The following is a 19,396-nucleotide window of genomic DNA, read 5'->3' as shown; positions in this document are numbered from 1 at the left end:
ACAAAGGATTCAGATATAGAAGACAGAATTCACACAAATAAAAAAGAAAGATCATGTAATTTTCAAACAGGCAAACATTTTTTCAAAGATAAGCATATACTTTCTGTATCATCCAACGATTTCTTTTTTAATCATGGACCTAAGGGAAATGAAAATATGTCCACACAAAGTCCTATGAACACAATATTCATACAAGCTTTATTTATAATAGACCCAAACTGTAAACAACCTAAATATCCATCAACAGGTGAACAGATAAACAAACCAAGATACAACCATACAATGAACTACTACTCAGCAAAAAAAAAAAAGAGTGGGGGAATGATCTACTGACACATGCAACATGGATGAATCTCAAGCATGGGATGCTGAGCAAAAGTCAAACACAAAACACTGCATTTTAATAATCCCACTTACAAGAAGTTCTATTTTTAAAAAAACAGGACTTAGAAAGCAGAAGAGTAGCTGTCTGGGGTTAGGATCAGGGTAATTTTCTGGGAAGTGACCCGAGGACCCTTTGAGTTCCCTAATGTGAATTTTCTATATATTGATTTGCTAGTGGTTACATAATGTAAAACTAATCAAACAAGACATTTAAAATAGATGCACTTTACTCTGAGTAAATTATACTTCAATAAATTTGGAAAGTGGACCAAAGATTTAAACAGATACGTCATCAAAGGCCAAAAAAACAAAGGAAAGTGCTTGGTGTCATTATTCTTCAAGGAAATACAAATTAAAATTATGATTAGATAGTACCATATACCCAGCAAGATGACTGGAATTAGGAAGACTTTGGCAAGCTTTGGCAAGAATGTAGAGCGACTGTCCCTCTCATATGTGACGGTAGGTACATAAGTGGATGAGCACTGGTAGAGGGACATATGCTCACCCTGTAGCCCAGCAGTCCTACTTCCAATTATAAATCCAAGAGAAGCGAGTGCATGTGTCCCTCAAAAAATGTGTAGCAGCTTTACTCACGATAGCAAAAAAAAATCCAAAAATATCCCAAATACCTATCAAGAGAATGGTTAAATAAATAGTGATATATTTATAAAATGCAATGCAACAGTAAAAAAAACAAGCCAATGTGTCACAACGTGGGTAAATCTATCAGATGTAACACTGAATGAAACAGAAGATACACACAAAAAGTATACATTGATTCTTATGAAGTTTAAGAACAGAGAAAATGCATCTATGGTAATAGATTATTGAGTGAAAGAGATGAAAAGGAGCCATGTGGGAGCTGGACATATTCTGTATCCTGATTGGCAGCATGGTTACCCAAGGGTATCCACATTTAAAACTTCATCACTCTGTACCTTTATGAGTTTTGCACTATATATAGAGCATTCCTCAATTTGTAAAAATTACTTTGTGGGGGCATGTATCTTGCAGAAAACACAAGATTCTATTTAACAGAAGAGAGAACACTAATTCAGTACTCTGGCCTACACAAAGAATTATCGAAGGCAATAGAATGTTCCTGCTAGCATAAAGCCTTTGCTCAACAAGTACCTGGATGAATGAATACCTGGAGTGAATCAATGAATGAATGAAATAATCAGTGAAATGAATAAGGGTAGTGAAACTAGATGAGGATGTGAACCCTAATTCTGCCATTACTGGCTATGTGATTACAGTTGGATCTCTTACTAAGCTTCCGTCTCCTCATCTCTGAAGTGATAATAATTTCCTCCTTGAAAGATTTTGATAAGGATTAAACCAAATAAAATGAAATTTTCAATGCTTATACTCATCAACCTGGCATTTTCACTGCTGGCACTTCTTTCCAACACTCTTTTAAATGAAAAAGTACACAACTCATAAGTGACCACCATCACTATCCACCACATCACTATCATCACTGCAGTCACCATCGTCACCACCACTATCATCACCTTGATAATGACCACCACCACTGCCACCGCCACCACCACCACCACCATCATCATCATCATCTTATCATTGCTATGATTTTCATTAACAACATCCCTAGGAGGTTAGCCTTCTTGGGAAATTATATCCCTGACTGGGATGCAGGGGAGATGTCCCCAGGGCTGGAAGCTTGTGCAGATGGCCTGTGTGTCCTTCAACAGTCAGGGTGAAGCCAACATCTCCCCATCATATTCCTGCCTCAGCCAAAGGCAGATGCATGCACTGGACTCAACTTCCCTCCCTCTGGCTGTCAGTGAACCTGAGTATAGCAAGAAGGTGGCTCAAGGAATGGAAAAGGGACACCTTGGTTTACCTCCTTGCCTTTCTTCTGCCACACTATTCTACAAGACTCTCCATAAAATCCTACAGTAGACACCAAAGTTCAAAGGAAGTAGAGATTATCCAATCTAGGACAAGAGGGTGCATCTGGAGCTCAGCATGTGGTTATCGTTAGCATCAAACACAGTTTTACCCAGGGCACTGAAACAGGCTGGAGAGCCCATGAGCCTTGGAAATTTTAGTGTGGCATCACCCCAGCTCGATCTTCTTCAATTGTTTTTGCCATAGTTAAGATTAGGTGGTACCTAACTCTGCCATTTAGTGGCTGTTTGATCTTAAGCAAGTTGCTTAAACTTTTTGTGTCTACAGATCCTAACCTGCCTTGCTGCAATGTTGCAAAGATGAAATTGGTTAATATGAGTAAAGTGCTTAGTACTGTGCCTGGTGTACAGTGCATGGTTCTATTTAGCACCATCATGAGAGGAAGTGAAGAACTAGTCCTGGAAAGGGTATTTGAAGTTCTTGTCCTCTCTCTCACTTGTTACCTTGCTCAAGTCCTTAATCTCTGAGACTTGATCCTTAACCTGTGAAATAGGACTAATCATACCTGTCTTGACTATTCTCAGGGATCTTGAGGATCAACTGTAAAGCTGTGAAAGGATTTCAAAAAGAACAAAAAAGAGAGGGACCACATTGTCTCAATAAAACACGCAGAGCCTATGAACAGAAGTGGACAGGAAGGCTGTCGGAGAGGGTCTAGAATGTTCTCAGCAGCACCCACATGATCCAGGGAGCCTTATTCTGGGAGCTGAAGGTACCTACCCAGGATGTAAAAGCCCAGCCAATCAGAGTCTGGAGCATGTGTGCCAGGGGAATGTGGCCAGGTTTCAAGGACTCTAGACCCTTCCTCTACAACCCAAAACAGCCCAGCACCTCACACCTGGGGAGAAGCCCTCCCTAAGCCACAGCCTCTAGGGCACCACAGCTGAGACCACCTTGTCCGAGCCCAGATCTGAGCGAAAGATTAGATGATAAGAACCAAGGACAAATAAAGCAGGTTCCACCATCACCATCACTTCAAGGTGGCTGAAGTTACAAGCTTGACACTCAGATTTGCGTACAGCAGTAGGCTCATTAAGAATCAAATAATCACAGAAGTCCCCACTTTCCCTCAGCCATGCAGGCAGCAGCCTCGACCCCACAATGGGCATGGGGTGAGGGCTTCCTCCCCAAGACATCGCTTCAGAGACCGAGCCACTCAGAGTGCTCTGACACAGACCACATCTGTGGGAGCCATGCTGGAGCACTGTCCCCGGGATGTCCAGGAGCAGGAGACTGGAGACATTGTGGTTCTGGTCTATTCTGTCCTCTAGAACTTTAAGAGCAAATTGCCTCACCCCCTGCACCAGAGGGGCCCAAGCTGCTGCCCACGCTGCTGCTTCCTGCCAGGGGACACCGGACAGGCATGCAGGATAAACAGTGGGCTGAGATCCTGATGTCACTGCCCGGAGTGAAGGACAGCTGTGTGGAGCCACGTGCTCTTCACCCCCACCACCCTGGCAGGACCACGTACCCTTGGCCTTGTAGTACTCGTGCTGCAGCTCGTCCTCGTCATCCTCTGAGGCGTAGTTCAGCAGCTCCTCCTCATACAGGCCAAGAAAGTCGATGTCTTTCTTCCTCTTCTTCTTCTTCTGGGGCATCATTTTGCCAGCTGTCCCCTCTCTGCACTCGTGGGCTTACACATCTATCTCCTCGAGCCCCCTTGCTCCTGAGTCACACTTTCTGAGCGGCACAGCCCACATCCAGAGTGACTGTCTTCTCTGTGTCCCCTGTCCCAAAGCCCCGTTGTCTTTCTCCTCTCTGGCCCCTGAGATGACCTCAGTACTTTGTGTTTGCCCTCCCTGTCCCTGTGCCCTCCACCTGCCACCCTCTCCCGCTCTCACTTGCCCTGCGGTTTTCCTTGGGCCTCGTGGCTTATTTATGAGGATGAGACACACAGTCCTCCTTCTTCTCCACGTCTCACCTTCCACTCCCTCCCCTTCCTTCACCAAGACTCAGGTGACCCTAGGACCTCAGCATCTGTTTCCTACCTGTCCTCACAGCAAGGGAGCCACCAAATGTCTCTCCAGGCCGCTCCAAGTCTGATGTAGCCCTTTATCCAGGAAGATCCCCTTAGCCTCCTGATCACAAGGACCTGAACAGCACCCCAGGGCCTGGGCTCCTCCCGAGAAAGGCAGAGCCCCGGAGTGGGCTAAGCTCCCCAGGCTCTGAGGGTTTTGTTTCTCTCCATTATTCATGACCTCTGATCATTTTACACAGCAGTCAGGTTCTTACTGGATCCTTCTCATTCTCTGTGCAGGCTTCTGAAAGGAGCCAGGGAGATCTGCTCTACTTCACAGTCACTCAAATGGCCTGCAAAGCAGTGAAATTTCCAAGTCATAAATTAGTAACACTGCCAGCCCAGAGCACAGGACCCGGGGGAAGTCCATTATTGTTAGAGGAATGCCCCAGCAACACGCACCCAGGCCAAACAGGCATCAGCCTTACCCTAAATCCCCCCTTTACCCATATTGCTGCCTGCACTTCCAGGTTAAATAGTGAACCTCACCCAGCCCCACTCAGCCCCTCATGGGGAATCACAAGTTGGAGCAAGAGAACAAACCCACAAAGTCTTCCTTCTCCTCAATCAAGAGGGAAAGTCCCCTTAGCCCGCTAGTCTTCTCTCCTCTCTTACTTAGATTTTTTTAAGGCACCTAAGACTTTATTACAATTTCTTACAGCCCAAGCAAAAGAAAGATTTCTACGTAAATTCTGAAACGCTTGAAAATTTCACTTCACTTGAAACTCTCAGGCCTAGTCATGTGATTGTGAGTCCTAACTGTGCCCCCGGTGTATCACTCTCTGGCTGGGTAGCCTGGGGCAAGGCCTCTGTTTTCCATCCATGAAAGAGGAATGATGATCCATTGGAGCATATTCAGCACTTGGATGGAGCACTTGAATAATCAGAAGCTTCTAGAACTTAGAGGTTAATGAATGGCCTTGATCCCTGGTCTTGGACTTTCAACTCCCAGAATCGGAATAAATAGATGTCTGTTGTTTATAAGCCATGCAAAACCCAGGTGTGGTGGTGCACACCTGTAACTCCACCACTTGGGAAAAGGAAGCAAGAGGGTTGTCAGGAGCTTGAGGCCATCCCAGGCTACAGAGTGAATTCAAGGCCAACCTGAACAACACAGCAAGGCCCTGTCTAAATAAATAAATAAGCCAGTCCGTGGGATTTTGTTAGAGCATTCTGAACGGACTAAAGCTGCTCCGAACCTGGTGTGTTCTCCTACTGTGCTCGGGGGAGTCCTATGTTTTATCATCTCAGATTGCTCCGGAAGTCCTCTTTCAGGTAATATAAGTGGTCTCCTTCCCCCCATGGGGCCCACAGCAGCCCATCAGAGGTCTCAAGTTAACAGGCTGAACCCGGCTTCCTCCTGGATTTCTGGGAGCATTGTCTTGTAAGTGTTGGTTTACTTGTCATCCTCTCTCGGCCACCCACAGCCGTGAGTTCTATGAAGGCAGAGGTCAAGTGCCCTGGTCACAGTGGCTTCCCAGCATCTGTACTATCCCTGCACACAGCAGGCTGCAGCAAGCATTTGGTGTGCACAATTTGCAGCAAGTCTGTAAGGGGGCCAGGAAAACAAGGCCTATGCCTCAGAAGGGAAAGCAGTACAAGCCGAATACCACCACACTTGACGGTAAAGTCAATGTTGGTAAATTGAATGTTCCAGAAGGGTACCATTCTGAGCACATTTGACCTGCAGAAGCCAGTGCTGAGGGTCTGTGAGAGCGGTTCTCACAGACGTGAACCCTGCTCTTATAAAGAAAGCCCTTGACCAGCCTGCGCATCGAAAAGGGCACTTTGTGCCTGTGAGTGGTGACAACAGACAGGCTTCATCTCAATCCAGGGAAAAAACTGGAACAATGGGCCGTGCTGAGTGACTGTCACAGGGACATCCAGGTCAGGTCTGGGTAGCATTGCTCATCAGCTTATGGCAGGGGACACTGCAGCAGCTCTTCAGGTTTGGACTTGCCCCTCTGTCTAGTAGCCCAGATATTCTGTGACTCTGGATGGCAGGGGCAAACAGACTGCGGTGGGGCCATGACAGCCAACCAGTGACCACGTAGTGGACCAAGGCCAAGTAAGAGTGCTAGCTAGCTCTGCTGCAAAACCCAAACCAGAGAGACTCAGTTTTCAGCCCACTGGGTCTCTGGTGGCCACTCTAAAACCTAGGCTGGGGACTGAAGGAGGGCAGGAGAGCCTCTGCCAGCCACACTGGGTCCCCCAGCCTGGGGTGGTGCCAGGAAGGAGGAGGAAGCTATTCTGCCGTCGCACAAGAAACATGGGCTCCTCTTTTGTGGTCTCCTGGCCCCGCCACATTTCTGCCTGGAATATGGTCACTGACCAAGGCTCCACCCCTGAACCCTGATGCCTAGAGGCCCTGGCTCGCACCTCCCTCCCTCTTGTGGGTCTCCCAGCTCTGGGCTACTCTCTGAATCAATGTTTCCTGAATTGTGATTCCCAGATAACCTAATCTCAACTCTTCCCAGTAATCTCCAGACCTACTGATTCAAAATTTCTGAAGGGGAAACACAGGAATCTACACTTTCAACAACTCCTCCACCCTGCCCCCTCCCCCATGACTTTTAGATGTACTACAATTTAGAAAACCTAAGTATCAGATACTCAGTGGGTCACAAACCTCTATCCTGGAGTGCCAGTCCTAGCTGTACATTGGAGTTGCCTGGTGTCTTTAAATGCTTATGCCTGGGTCCTGGCCCCAGAGATCTGGTTCACTTAACCTAGGGTACAGCTTTCAAGCTCTGGGTGATTCAAACATGCAGATGTGTTGAGTATCACTGCATCCCTTCTCAGGTAACTGAGATGTGCATACACCACCTCTAAGCTGAACAAGTGACTGTAAGGGGTGCATTTCAGAAAGGAGAGGGTTGCTCACAAATCTATAGAGACATCCGAGCAGCAGTCAGCACTGAATTCCTCTCCTCAAACCTGTGGCACTTAGTTCCTCCCCTGCTTTTTGCAGCCATTTAGATCCCCCAGTAGTACCTTTGACCCCAAACATCCCCACCCAGGAAAGATCGACCTCATCTTTGCTGATCTGCTGAGGGACCAGCCTGGAGTGAGCTTTACTGGAATGAAGTTCAGTGGTGGGTGACGCTCGCCCCCTGCTGGTAACATGTGGTTTGACCTCTGGGACCTTGAGGCTTACTTATTCTGTGTGAATATCCATTTGCAAAATAATACCAAAATTTTCATTTTCAATGAGGCCCCCACTTAGATAAAATATTTATTAGAATATTTTTACATAAAATTGAAATTAAAATATTTTTAGACAATCTCATGACATCAGAACATATGATTAAGAAAGCAGGATCTGAGTCAATACCAAGCACTGACTGGATCAGTGAAGCAAGTAGCACTCTTTTATGCCCAGCAGGAGGACAAATGGCCCAGCATTCTGGTTAAAGAACATCACTCTCATTCAGCTAACAGACACTGCCTGCACAATCCAGAAATTCCTCTCCTGGGCATGTAACTAAGAGAAAAGAAAGTATGTGTCCTTACAAAATCTGTACATGAATGTTCGTAGAAGCCTTAGTCACAAAATTCCCAAGCTGAAAACAACTTAGGTACCCATTAATGGGCCAATGGGCAAGTAAACCAAGTTGCCCCTATATGAAAGAATACTTCTCAGCAATAAAAAGAAGTAGGCACACGTGATACTACATGGATGAACTCAAAAGAATTTTGCTAAGTGAAATAAACCAGGTAGGGAAATTGTACTATATACTGTAAGATTTCATCTACATAATATTGTGACATTCTTGAAAAGCTAAAACTGAAGGATAGATGCTTGGGGAGCACTAGGAGGCAAGACCTCAGAAACGGAAAGTGGGATCCACCTGTCTCTCTCACAATCCTGCATTGCATGCTCTCTTTTCACAACCACATGACAGCCTTACTGGACCCTGCCCAGGCAGCAGAGCTGACCATCTACTGGACCCCCACCCTGGGCCCCACCCTGGGCTCGCTGGTATGTGAACTCCCACATAGCCAGCTGTGGAAGGGAGCTCAGAGACTACTTGGCAGGTCCACCTCTCATCCCAGGCAGGACCATGCCGCCACCACCTGCCATGTAGACTTAGCCTGAGGCCATGAACTGTGCAAGTGGCTGGGAGACCTCATTGCTAAATGTGGCTCATAGACTGCTTGCAGCTTGGTCCTCTGATGAAAACACAAAGAGTAGACAGGATAATGACTAAGACACAAACCCCTGACACTAGGGAAAGTCTATTTACCCAATGACCATTTGCACATGTACACACAGACACAAATGCGCAAGATCATCGCCGTGTCCATTTTTCTATTCCTTCAGGTATTCTCTCTTACTGCTAATGGCTTTGATCAGCCACCCTTCAGCTCAGAAAGCTTCACTTATACTCCAAAGAAACCATATTTTGAATTGCAAGGAAAACAAAGAAACACTGGCTAGTTTTCAAACAAAAGATTTATTTAAAAGTTCATGAGAATGATTTCATTAATTTCCCTGAGTTCTAGTAAATACCTGGAGATGATGCCCAGAATTGTACTGATCCAGTGAGGACCCCATTGCCACCAAAGCTGACGCTTGTTCATTGTGCACCTCTAAACTCCAGTGTTGGCTGCTGCTGCTAGAACACCAGCTGTCAACCTGCCCCTGCTGGTGCCACCCTCATCAGAATACACTCTGCTGCCTTAAGCCAATCAGCCTAGACCTGGTGCATCTGATTGGTGGAGCCTCTGTCATGTGCCCATCCCTTGTTAGAAAGGAGCTAAGAAAGGGAATATTTTGTATTTTTAACTCCTACTTTGAGAGCTGAGCTCGTCTCCAACTTTGAAAGACAATTCAGATACTGGGCTACCAAAAGAAAAACACATGCCTACAACACTAAAAGAATTCTAGCTCCTCAATAGTAGTGATCCTCTATAATCTGAATCTACCTTCCCTCAAAGAAAACCATCTTGAATATAAACTAAAAATACCTGATTTCTAAACACAGTTGCTTTCCTTTTGAAAAATATTTTTTAAAACTAGAGTATGAACACAGGACCATTGCAATGAGCTACATTCCAGCTCATTATTTTCAGATAGAAATTATTTTCAGATAGAAAAAAATTGCTAAGTTACCTGGACGTGGCTCAAGCTTGAGGTCCTTCAGCCTCCCAGAGTTCTAGGATTACGGGCATGTGCCACCATACCTGGCTTGTATGCATATTTCTGTCAACCAGCTGTTGCTATTAACAAATAATCACATACTTCTCTGATGCATAAGAATTATTTTTCATTCTATGGAGCTGAGCTGAGCCCATCTCTGCTGGGCTTAGCTGACAGCTCTGCACCAAGATGTAGGACTGGCTGGCCTTTGCAAGGCAGCTCTGCTTGACACACTTTCAGTCTGAGCCAGGCTGAGGCATCAGAAGACCTCCAAAGGATAGTGCTTCTCATGGTCATTGTGGAAGTACAAAGGGGACTGTGGTGGTGACCTGACAATGCAAGCCCATCAGAGGCCTTTATTTGTATCCCATCTACTAACCTTCCTTCAACCAAATCAAGCCATATGTACCTAAACCCAGAACAGCCGAAGAAGTGCAATCTACTTTTTTAGGAAGGTCTGTAGTTACATGGAAATGGATATGTGTACAGCAATGCATGTGGGATTGAGATAATAAATCAGTCTACCCTAATGGCTGAATCTTCCACCAGATTGCAAGTCTTTCTGAGCAAGTCTTGTGCAGCTCCAGTGCCTAGTGGTATAGAATGTGGCTCTCAAGAAATGGTGAATGGTGCAAGCATGAGCAGAAACATCCAGACCCACCCCTGCATGCCTGCCTCCATCAGAAGGCCTGCCTTCTCCAGGCAGCCAGAGTGAGCAGGGAGAAACAGCCAGACTGGCCCCTGTACACCTGCTGTCATCTGGATGCTTGCTTCTCTCAGGTAACCAGTGTGGGCAGGGGCAAGACCTGCCCCTGTGTGTATGCCGCCATTGGGAGTTTGGCTTCCCTCAGCATGGACAGGGAGAAACAGTCAGGTACACCCCATGTACTGAAGGTCATCGGAGGTGCTTGCTTCCCAACAGCAGCCAGCGCAGGCTGAGAGAACCACGCAAATATGCCCCTGTGCACCTGCTGACATGGGGAAAAGGGGGACGGTCCCTGTACAGCCACACAGGCTGAGAGAAGAAGCAGCCCCTCCACATGCCCCATGGCCATCAGGTAAGCCTCAGAGTAGCCACACAGCTTGGGGAAACTTGGCCCACACCCCATTTCTTTCCTGGGAGTCTGGATTAGTAGAAACCCAGGTGTCTGGCCCACTCCCTTACACTACAAAGGGGGAGCCAATGTGAGAAGAATCTGAGAACTGGCTTGATGGGTAGAACCCAGGAAAATGTCAAGACGAGGGAGCAAAGGCAGTCTCAGACCTCCTGAGCACATAGACATGGAAGAAAATGGAAGCCACACACCTAAAATCTCTTTAAGGATAGCAAATGAAGTAAGGAAACATGGTTATGAGGCAGTAAAAGTAATCAGATCAGAAATCATATCTCAGATAAAATAAGAAATCACAAACATAATGAAAGAAATGCTGAGCATATCTAAAGAATACATAGATTTTTAAAAAGAGCATAGAAAAATGATGGAAACCTTGAATGAACAATATAGGAAGGAATTACAGTGCATGAAACAGATTCAAAGAGATACCCAGAAAATTACAAACTATACTGAAAGCTGGCAAAACCACTTTAAAGAGACTAAAGATAAACTTTCAGACCTTGAAGACAAGATTGCATCCAGCAATAATGAAAGAAAAGATCTCTTAAAAATAATGAGCAATCAGGAAATAATTCAATGGTTGTTAGATGACACAAAGAAAAAATTAAACAATGATGTGTCAGTGAAAAAGCACGAATCAAACACAAATGATATAAAGAGACTATTTACAGAAGTAATAGCACAGAACTACCCAATATGGGGAAAAGACCTGACATACAGATCACTGAGGCATGTAGAACTCCTACTAGTCATAATCAAAACAAATCTATACCTGGACATATAGTAATCAAGATATCAGAAACTCAGCATAAGAACAGAATATTAAAAGCTGTTAGACAAACAAAACATATCATCTATAAAGGGAAACCCATCAAAATCACAGCAGACTTCTCAACACAAACCATCAAGTCAAGAGGAGCTTGGAGTAAAGTATTTCAAATCCTGAAATAAAATAACTTTCAATCCAGATTGATGTGCCCTGCAAAACTATCTTTCAAAATTGATGAAGAAATAAGATGCTTTCAAGATAAAGAACAACTAAATGAATTCATGACTAACAAACCAACCCTACAAAGAGCACTGAAAGAGATTCTAGAGAGATAAAGGTGACCACAGTTTCAGGAATAACAGCAGAGAGGGATAACCAAACAGGGCAGGCAATTGAATGAAGGAGAAAAGTGGGGGCCAACAGGAGGAGGATAGCATGGCAGAGATGAGCCAGTGCATGCCATTTGTAACCATTAATGTAGATGCCTTAATTCACCAACAAAAAGAAACACAGGGAGAGTGGATCAAGAAACAAGATCCATCAATATAATGTATAAAAGAAACACATTCAACTCAACAGGAAACTCAAGGACCAGAAGTCAAAGGAGAGAAAACAACGTTCCATGCAACATGCAACCATTGAAAAGCAGGAGTAGCTTACCCACCAAACCACAGAATGGATAAGAAATATACAGTATTTTCATACGATGGAAAGCTACTAAGCTACAAAGAAGGATAATCTCAAGGCTTTTGTAGGTAAATGGATGCAACTTGAGATCATGCTTATAGGTGAACATCATGTTATTTCTTAGTGTAAAAAAGCGAAGGAATTAGTGGGATCCAAAATGTAAAATAGATATTATGACAGTGATAGAAGAGGAAACATCTAAAAAAGGGCAAGTGGTAACCTTTGTTAATTTCCTATTATCTTTTTTTGAATTCTTGTATCATTTTCATAGTTTTGTTAGGTTTGGTTTTATTCTGTCTTGTTCTGTTTGATTTTACCATATCTGATGGCATAGGCAGCTATTTTGAAGATAATGGAATACATTATGGTAGCTATTGTTAACTTCCTATTATCTTTTTTTGAAGTCCTGTAATGCTTTCATCCTTTTGTTTTGATTGGTTTTATTCTGTTTTGTTTGTTTTGGTTTTATTTTTTAAAAATAAAATAAAATAAGTGGTGAGTGGGCCACAAACATGGAGAGGGAAGAGGGTGGTGGAAAGCAGGCACATTCAGCAAGCACCTGATGCATGGCCTGGCATCCTGGCTCCTGCCTGTGCTTCCCACCCTCCATGTGGCGCTGATTGCTCTCACTCAGGGAAATAACTCACCCTGTGTCCCAAAATGAGCCTTTTCCTACCCTGGGAGCAGGAAATTGAGGGAGTGTTGTGAGGTTGGTGGGCAGAGCGCCTGTTTTGCTGAAACGTGAGTTGTGACGTCACAGTGTCCTTGGGCCACCCCTCTCTCTGGCTGGTTCTAGTTAACTAGAGTATCTTATTTCCCACGTCCTACTGCTTCCTCGGTGATCTCACTATCCTGATCAAAACAGGTCCAATCATCTCCCATAAACAAGAATAAACAGCTTTGGTCACATGTTTAAAGTCATATTGCTCCTTTCTCCAGACAGCATTGCAGTAGATCACACATCCCTCTTTTCTCACCCGATGGCGCCCCTAGTGGCTACCCATTGAATCTCTCTTACCTCACAATCTCCTTTAAGACCGACCAGTCACTTCCCTGGAAAATTCACCTGGACACATCATTCTTTCCCTTGTTGCCCTATTTCTAAAAAATAATTTACAACTTCCTGACCTTGTTCTCAAGGTTCCCCCCAAATCTGGTGTTACCACTCCACCCTGTTTTAGTCCTTCAAGCCCCAACCGCATTCCATTAGACTACACTCCCTGCTGATTTCATATCCAGGTCTATCTGACTGACAAGTTCCAATGTGCAGTTCAAGTCCTGGTCATCATGATGCTTGTGAAACCATCTTTAACTCCATTGAGACCCATCCTGTTCACTCTTACTTGGTGGTTGCACATAGCTCATTGTTTGAAATATTTTGGACCCAGTGCATAGAACAAGTGGGCCTTATAGATATGACCAAATGCACATTTATTTTTGCTTGATCAGGACAATTTTATGCTCGACTTTGAATGAAATTTTGGACAGAACTGTTCAGATAGTTTAGAAATTTTGTAGGCATTACAAGTGACAAACATGTCCAGAATTATAGAAAGATACAGTCATAGGACTATACAGTTTACCACAGAAGCCCACACAGAATCCTTGGGAGACTCATACACAAATTTTCTATTAAACTCTGGTTAAAGGCTCATAGGCATTTTTTAGCCTGCTTCTCCAAACGTCTTCAAATTCCCCCAGCAAAGCAGTTCTGAAAGCTTCTGAACCACATAGTCAGGTATGATTACAGCAGTAATCCCCCTCCCAGTACAATATTTTTGTGTGTGTTACCCTTTTATCACTGTGACAAAATGTCTGAGGATAGCATTCCAGCCCTGGCATTTGAAATCTAAAATGATGACAAGAAAGAAGAAGGGGCACTATTATTAGATAAGGTGAATAAGAGGAAAGGGAAGATGAATATTTGTATGTATTGGAAACCTCTCCCCAGAAATATGAAATGAGGAAGGAACATGGGGAAAGAGGGACAATGGGAGAGAAAATGATCAATGTATGCTGTGTACATATATGAATCTCCAAAATTAGAACCATTAATCTGTATCTATTAACCTGTGTGAACAATTCAAAAAGACTGAAAAAACAATAACTTAATGGAGGAAGGATTTATTTTAGTTCAATTTCAGAGATTTCAGTTAATGGTTGGCAAGACCTCTCCCTCCCTCTCTCTGTGTTTCCTGACCATGATGAGGAAGCATTTTTCCTCTACCACACTCTTTTGCTATAATATTCTGCCTCACCACGTCCCTGAAACAATGGAGCTGGTTGGCCATGGACTGAAACCTCTGAAACCATAAAATAAGAAATTTTCTCCTTTAAATTGTTATTTCCAAGTATTCCATCACTGCAATTGTTATAGCTTGTGACTAAATATAACCCCAAAGCCTCACATGACCATAGGTGGGGCTTTTTCAGAGCTGGCTAGATCTAGAGTGTGTGATGCTAGAATTAAGAGTGTGTGATTACTGAATTAATCCATGGATTGGTTTGGCATAGTTCTGAATAGGGTAAGGGTGGCCACCCTGGGTATGAGTCCTACTCGCCCTAAGGGTGGATAACTTGGACAAAATATAAGAGACAGAAGGAAGGCTGGGGTTGGTGCTTGCCCCTTGCTGCTTGCTGCCTTCTGTCTGACATGAACTGTGACTCCCCCACCATGTCAACCTACCTTGGAGCCAGCCAACTATGAAATGAAACCCTTAAAAACTGTGATCTAAGTAAACCTTTCCTCTTTTAATTTTGGGTGTCTTGTGTTTTGTCTCAGCTACAAGAAAAGTAACTAAGACAGCAATAAAAAGCTGACTGACACAGTGGCCACTCCCATAGGAAGACTAGGCACTCCCATGGACCTCACAGATGTTTAAAACCAGTTCTTCTATGGGGACACTTGTGGATTTACTCGTAGGTTCACTGGATACAGCCACATTTCTCCTTGGAACAGCAGTTCTTCATGCCACCTCTGGACTAGTAGTACACCCCCATACCCTTCCTTGCTAAAGCATCCTCATCCTGGAAATACTTAAAAAGGGAAAGTGGTAATCATTGTTAATTTCCTATTATCTTGTTTTGAATTCTTGTATAATTTTCATAATTTTGTTAGGTTTGGTTTTATTATGTCTTGTTTTGTTAGATTTTACTGTGTCTGATGGTATGTGCAGCTATTTTGAAGATAATGGAAAGTATTATGGTAACCTTTATTGATTTCTTATCATTTTGTTTTGAAGCCCTATAATGCTTTCAGCCCTATAATGCTTTCATTCTTTTGTTTGGTTGGTTTTATTCTGTGTTGTTTTGATTTTATTGTGTGTAATGGTATGGACAGCTATTTTGAAGAAAACAAGACATATGGTAACCATTGTTGATTACCTGTTGTCTTGTTTTGAAGTTCTGCATCACTTGCATTGTTCTGTTCTGTTAGTTTTTTTTATTATCTTTAAAATAAAAATAGAGTCTCCTCACCCTAAGTGGTTAACCTCTTCCGCAAAATCCTTTTTTTTTTTTTTTACCAGTGCCAGGGATTGAACTCACGACCGCCTGCTTGCAAGGCAGGTGCTTATGCCACTGAGCTAAATCCCCAGCCCCACAAAGCCCATTTTTAAATGACCCATGGCTGAGCTTTCTGCCACATGCCCTTAACACCATTGTTCAAACCACTGCAACTCCATAAGCCCAACTCTGTTGCCTCAGGTACATCAGCACCCTCAGCAAAAGTGGACCTCATCACCATGCTAACCCATAGCTGCTCCCTGGGTGTTCCATGGGAGGCCCACTCACCAAGCCTAGAGTCAAGAGCAGCATGAGCCCCACCATCACCACATGCTGCTACCACAGAGGTGGGACTCACAGCAGGGCCCTATCCATTAAATCCCTTTTAAAACAACAATGATTCCATCAATTCTGCCATGGCTTTTAACCTTCACTCTCAAAAAGTGGCCCAGGAAGAGTTTGACTAGTTTTCTGCCAATGTGCCTGCAAATGCTGTAGATGGTCAAGCACCCCCTTTCAGAAGCAGTATCTACTTAAGTTTGGTGCCCTGGTTGAAACTTTCAACTGACTGTCTTGTAATGTGGATCTCTTTCCTCTAGCAAGCATTTCACTCTCAGGGAGAGCCAGGGATTTGGACTTCTGTGCCACCACTAAGAAAGAGTCATCATACTCAATAATGCCCTTTTTTCCTCTCACATCACTCTGTGTACCTCTATTTATTTGCCTGCTTATTTCGTGAATGTCCTCGGGCACTCTCAGCCTTGTCCCTGCCACCTTATCCTCAGGTTACCCATTACTAGTTCCTGAAACCAATAGTTGCCTCCAAATTAGTCTCCCTTCAGGCACACTGGTCCCCAGAAATGCCACACTCCACACTGAGCCAGGGCCAGCTTCCTTGGTTTCAATCTGATTATATTCTCTTCCTCCTTCTAGGACTTCAGTTGATTCTCTGAAAATCAAAATAAGGTAATTAACTGTGCTGTGAGCTTGAATAAGAAACACTCATCTGATTGGTTTAACATATTTCTGGATGTGTCTAGATGACATACTGAAGAGGGAAAACTCACCCTGGGATAGGTTTTTAGCCTGGATAGAATACAAGAGGAAAGAAGTAAGAAGCCTCACTTCTGTTTCTTCAGAGAAGCCAATCTTCACCATTGCTGTTGGATGTCCATCTCCAGTTTTCAGCACAGATTCTTTAGTCTTACAGTGCAGACCATTCAGTTTCCTGATGCAGACTCATGAAGGACTCTGCAGTGAACTTTCTACTTTTGAGTGGATCCTTTTGATGTCCAATGGCAGATAGTCCTTTTAGAGTCTTCCACACCTGACACAGCACACAGTATAGGTCTACCTTGCAAATCCATGTAGCACTGACTGACACACATAGTGTTATGGTTTGTGTCTATCTGTTTCCCCAAAGCTTCATGTAGTCTTACCCTTTTCCAGAGGTAGCTGAATCCAGAATGTGTGACTGATTCATAATGCAATGTTGGGATTAAGAGTACTGGGTTAAGGGGGATGATTGCTGGCATCACCCTAATCTGGGTAGACTGAATTCAATTTAAAGGACAGGAATAGGTTTTTTTCCCTGTTATTTTTGCTATCTTCCTCCACCATGAGCAGTTACCCCTTTGCCACATACTGCCATGCTTTGAAGCCAGACAATTAGGGGCTGAAACCTCTACAAACTGCGAACTAAATCAATCTTCCTTCCCATAACTTGAGAGTGTCAGGTATTTTGTCTCAGCAACAAAAAGAGTAATCTGATGCCAGAGAAGTGGGGTCATTTCTGTGACTATACCTGACCATGTGGTTCAGGAGCCTTTAATAATGATTTTTGGGAAGAATTTGGAAAGATTCAGAGATGTCGGAGATGAAAAAGTAGAGCTAAAATGCTTTAGCCTGTACTGTATGGGATATCCTGCTCAGAGCGCAAAAGCTCAGAAGGCTGATAGAAATCCTGCCAGTAAAGAACAGGCTTGGGAAGTTTCTGCTGGGAATAAGGGCTGTGTTGACTTCTGGACTCTCGATGATGTGTTAGGGCTTGGCAAAAAGTTTGTCTAAATTTTGTTCATGTCCAGAGATTTTGCCTGAGATTGACTCAGACTAATTAATCTGGCAGAAGAAATTTCAAAGCAATCTAATGCTGAAGTGGTGGCATGACTGCTATTGGGTGCTTTGAGCCAGATCTATGTTGAGAATCAAGCCCAGTAGAATGATTTAAAATGTGAGTTTGGCCAGACAGAAAGGAAGTTGTTCCAGTAAAGCTGTGGACTGCAAAGATAGAGGGGAGGAGATCTGGATTGCTAAGAAGAAACAGAATAGAAAACATAGCCTGAGGGCATCACAAGAAGCAGCAGAGCTATACCTTTGCAGCCTCAGAATTGCAAAAGCAAAAGACTTTGTTTGCTTTGAAAAAAAAAAGCCTCAGTACACCATGTTCCAGAGTGGTAGCTGCATAGAGAATTTGTTCCTCAGAATCAGATTCAGAGGAATCCATGATCAAGGTATTCAACCCCTACAATCAAGAAAGAGAGAAGCTTGGCTTCTGTTCCAACTGGCAGCAGAGCTTGACATTACCTATGTGGTCTTCATTTCAGTTGCATCCAGAGTGAAAGAGTTGTGGGCTCAAGAGAGCTTCCACCCATATTTCAGAAGGCCTGGGAGGCCAGGCAGTGTCCCTGAGATGGCAGCATATGAAGTTGTGAGTGTGAAGCCAATGATGCATTGGAGACCACAGAAATTTGGAGAAGCCAGGAACATGAAGCATCTGAGGAAAACTGCAAGGAGGGAGCAGAGTGGAATAGAAGCCATGGAAAGCCATAGGAGCTACAACCACCAGCAGTGCCATATAAGTGGAGCCGCCCAAACCTTTTGGAGTTCATATCTTCCCTCAAATTACTTCAGATGCTGCAGCTACAGAGCTTAATGTTTTCCCTGCTGGGATTTGGATTTGCTTTAGTCCCATTCTTTTGCATCCCCATTTGTAACTTTTGAATGGAAATGTCTATCTTGTGCCACTGAATGTTGGAGGTGTTTAACTTTCTTTTCATTTGTACAGGAATTCACAGCTAAGAGTTTGCCTTACATCTTGGAGGAGACTTGGAGTTTGGACATATCAGCAATGCTGAAACTGTTAGGACTTCAGTAACTCTGAGAGATGGACTAAATGCCTTTTGGGAAAAGGACTATACATGAGTCTTTGGTGGGCCAGGGTCAAAATGTTATGGTTTGCATCTAGATATCCCCCAAAATCCTCATGCACTTTTAAATAGGGCTTTTTCAGAGGTAGCTGAATCTAGTTTGTGATTGATTCATGGTTTAATGATTGGATTAAGTGTGCTGGAACTAAGGGTTGGTGGATAGCTAGATCCATCCACTGATTGAATTGGCACCACCCTAATTGCAGCAATCTGGATAAGATGAAAGGGGCAGGAAGACGGTTGTCTTCCCATTTTACTCTCATTGCTTTGTTGTCTTCTGCTACTATGAACTGTTGCCCCTCTACCATGTGCTACCTTGCCTTGGTGCTAGCCAATTATGGACTGAAATCTTTGAACTAAATAACTTTTCTCCTTTTAACTTTAGGTGTTACATATTTTGCTTCAGCAATGAGAAAAAAGTAATTCATGTGGTTAACATGACATACCTCTTCCCTACAGGGTACTGTTCTGCGCTATTCTATAGCATTATCTTTGCCATTTTCCCCTGACTTTTCCCAGTAGGAGCCACACAGAGCTTCCTCAGAGTTCCAAGCTTCGCCCCATGCAGGGCCTGAAATTGCTTACCCTACCTATCTGCCTCTCCTAAGAGCTCCCCATGGTACTCAATCCCAA

At 43.8% G+C, this 19,396-nt stretch overlaps 1 protein-coding gene across 2 annotated transcripts in view; it reads right to left on the bottom strand.

Moving 5' to 3' along the window:
* Loxhd1 (lipoxygenase homology PLAT domains 1) overlaps window positions 1-3,923 on the bottom strand; it is a 165,234-nt gene extending 161,311 nt beyond the window's left edge. For both annotated transcript variants that reach the window (XM_063231735.1, XM_003474065.4), the window contains exon 1: window positions 3,794-3,923. In XM_063231735.1, coding sequence (XP_063087805.1) covers window positions 3,794-3,923 — 130 coding nt within the window. The remainder of the gene's footprint in view (window positions 1-3,793) is intronic.
* Between the last annotated feature and the right edge of the window lie 15,473 nt (window positions 3,924-19,396).

The sequence above is a fragment of the Cavia porcellus genome, unplaced genomic scaffold (genome assembly GCF_034190915.1).
Source record: "Cavia porcellus strain 051 isolate PalLab524CR breed Dunkin Hartley unplaced genomic scaffold, mCavPor4.1 scaffold_20, whole genome shotgun sequence".
NCBI lineage: Eukaryota > Metazoa > Chordata > Mammalia > Rodentia > Caviidae > Cavia > Cavia porcellus.
Note: the sequence above shows the minus strand (reverse complement) of the source record. Positions and strands in the feature narration are given on the sequence as shown.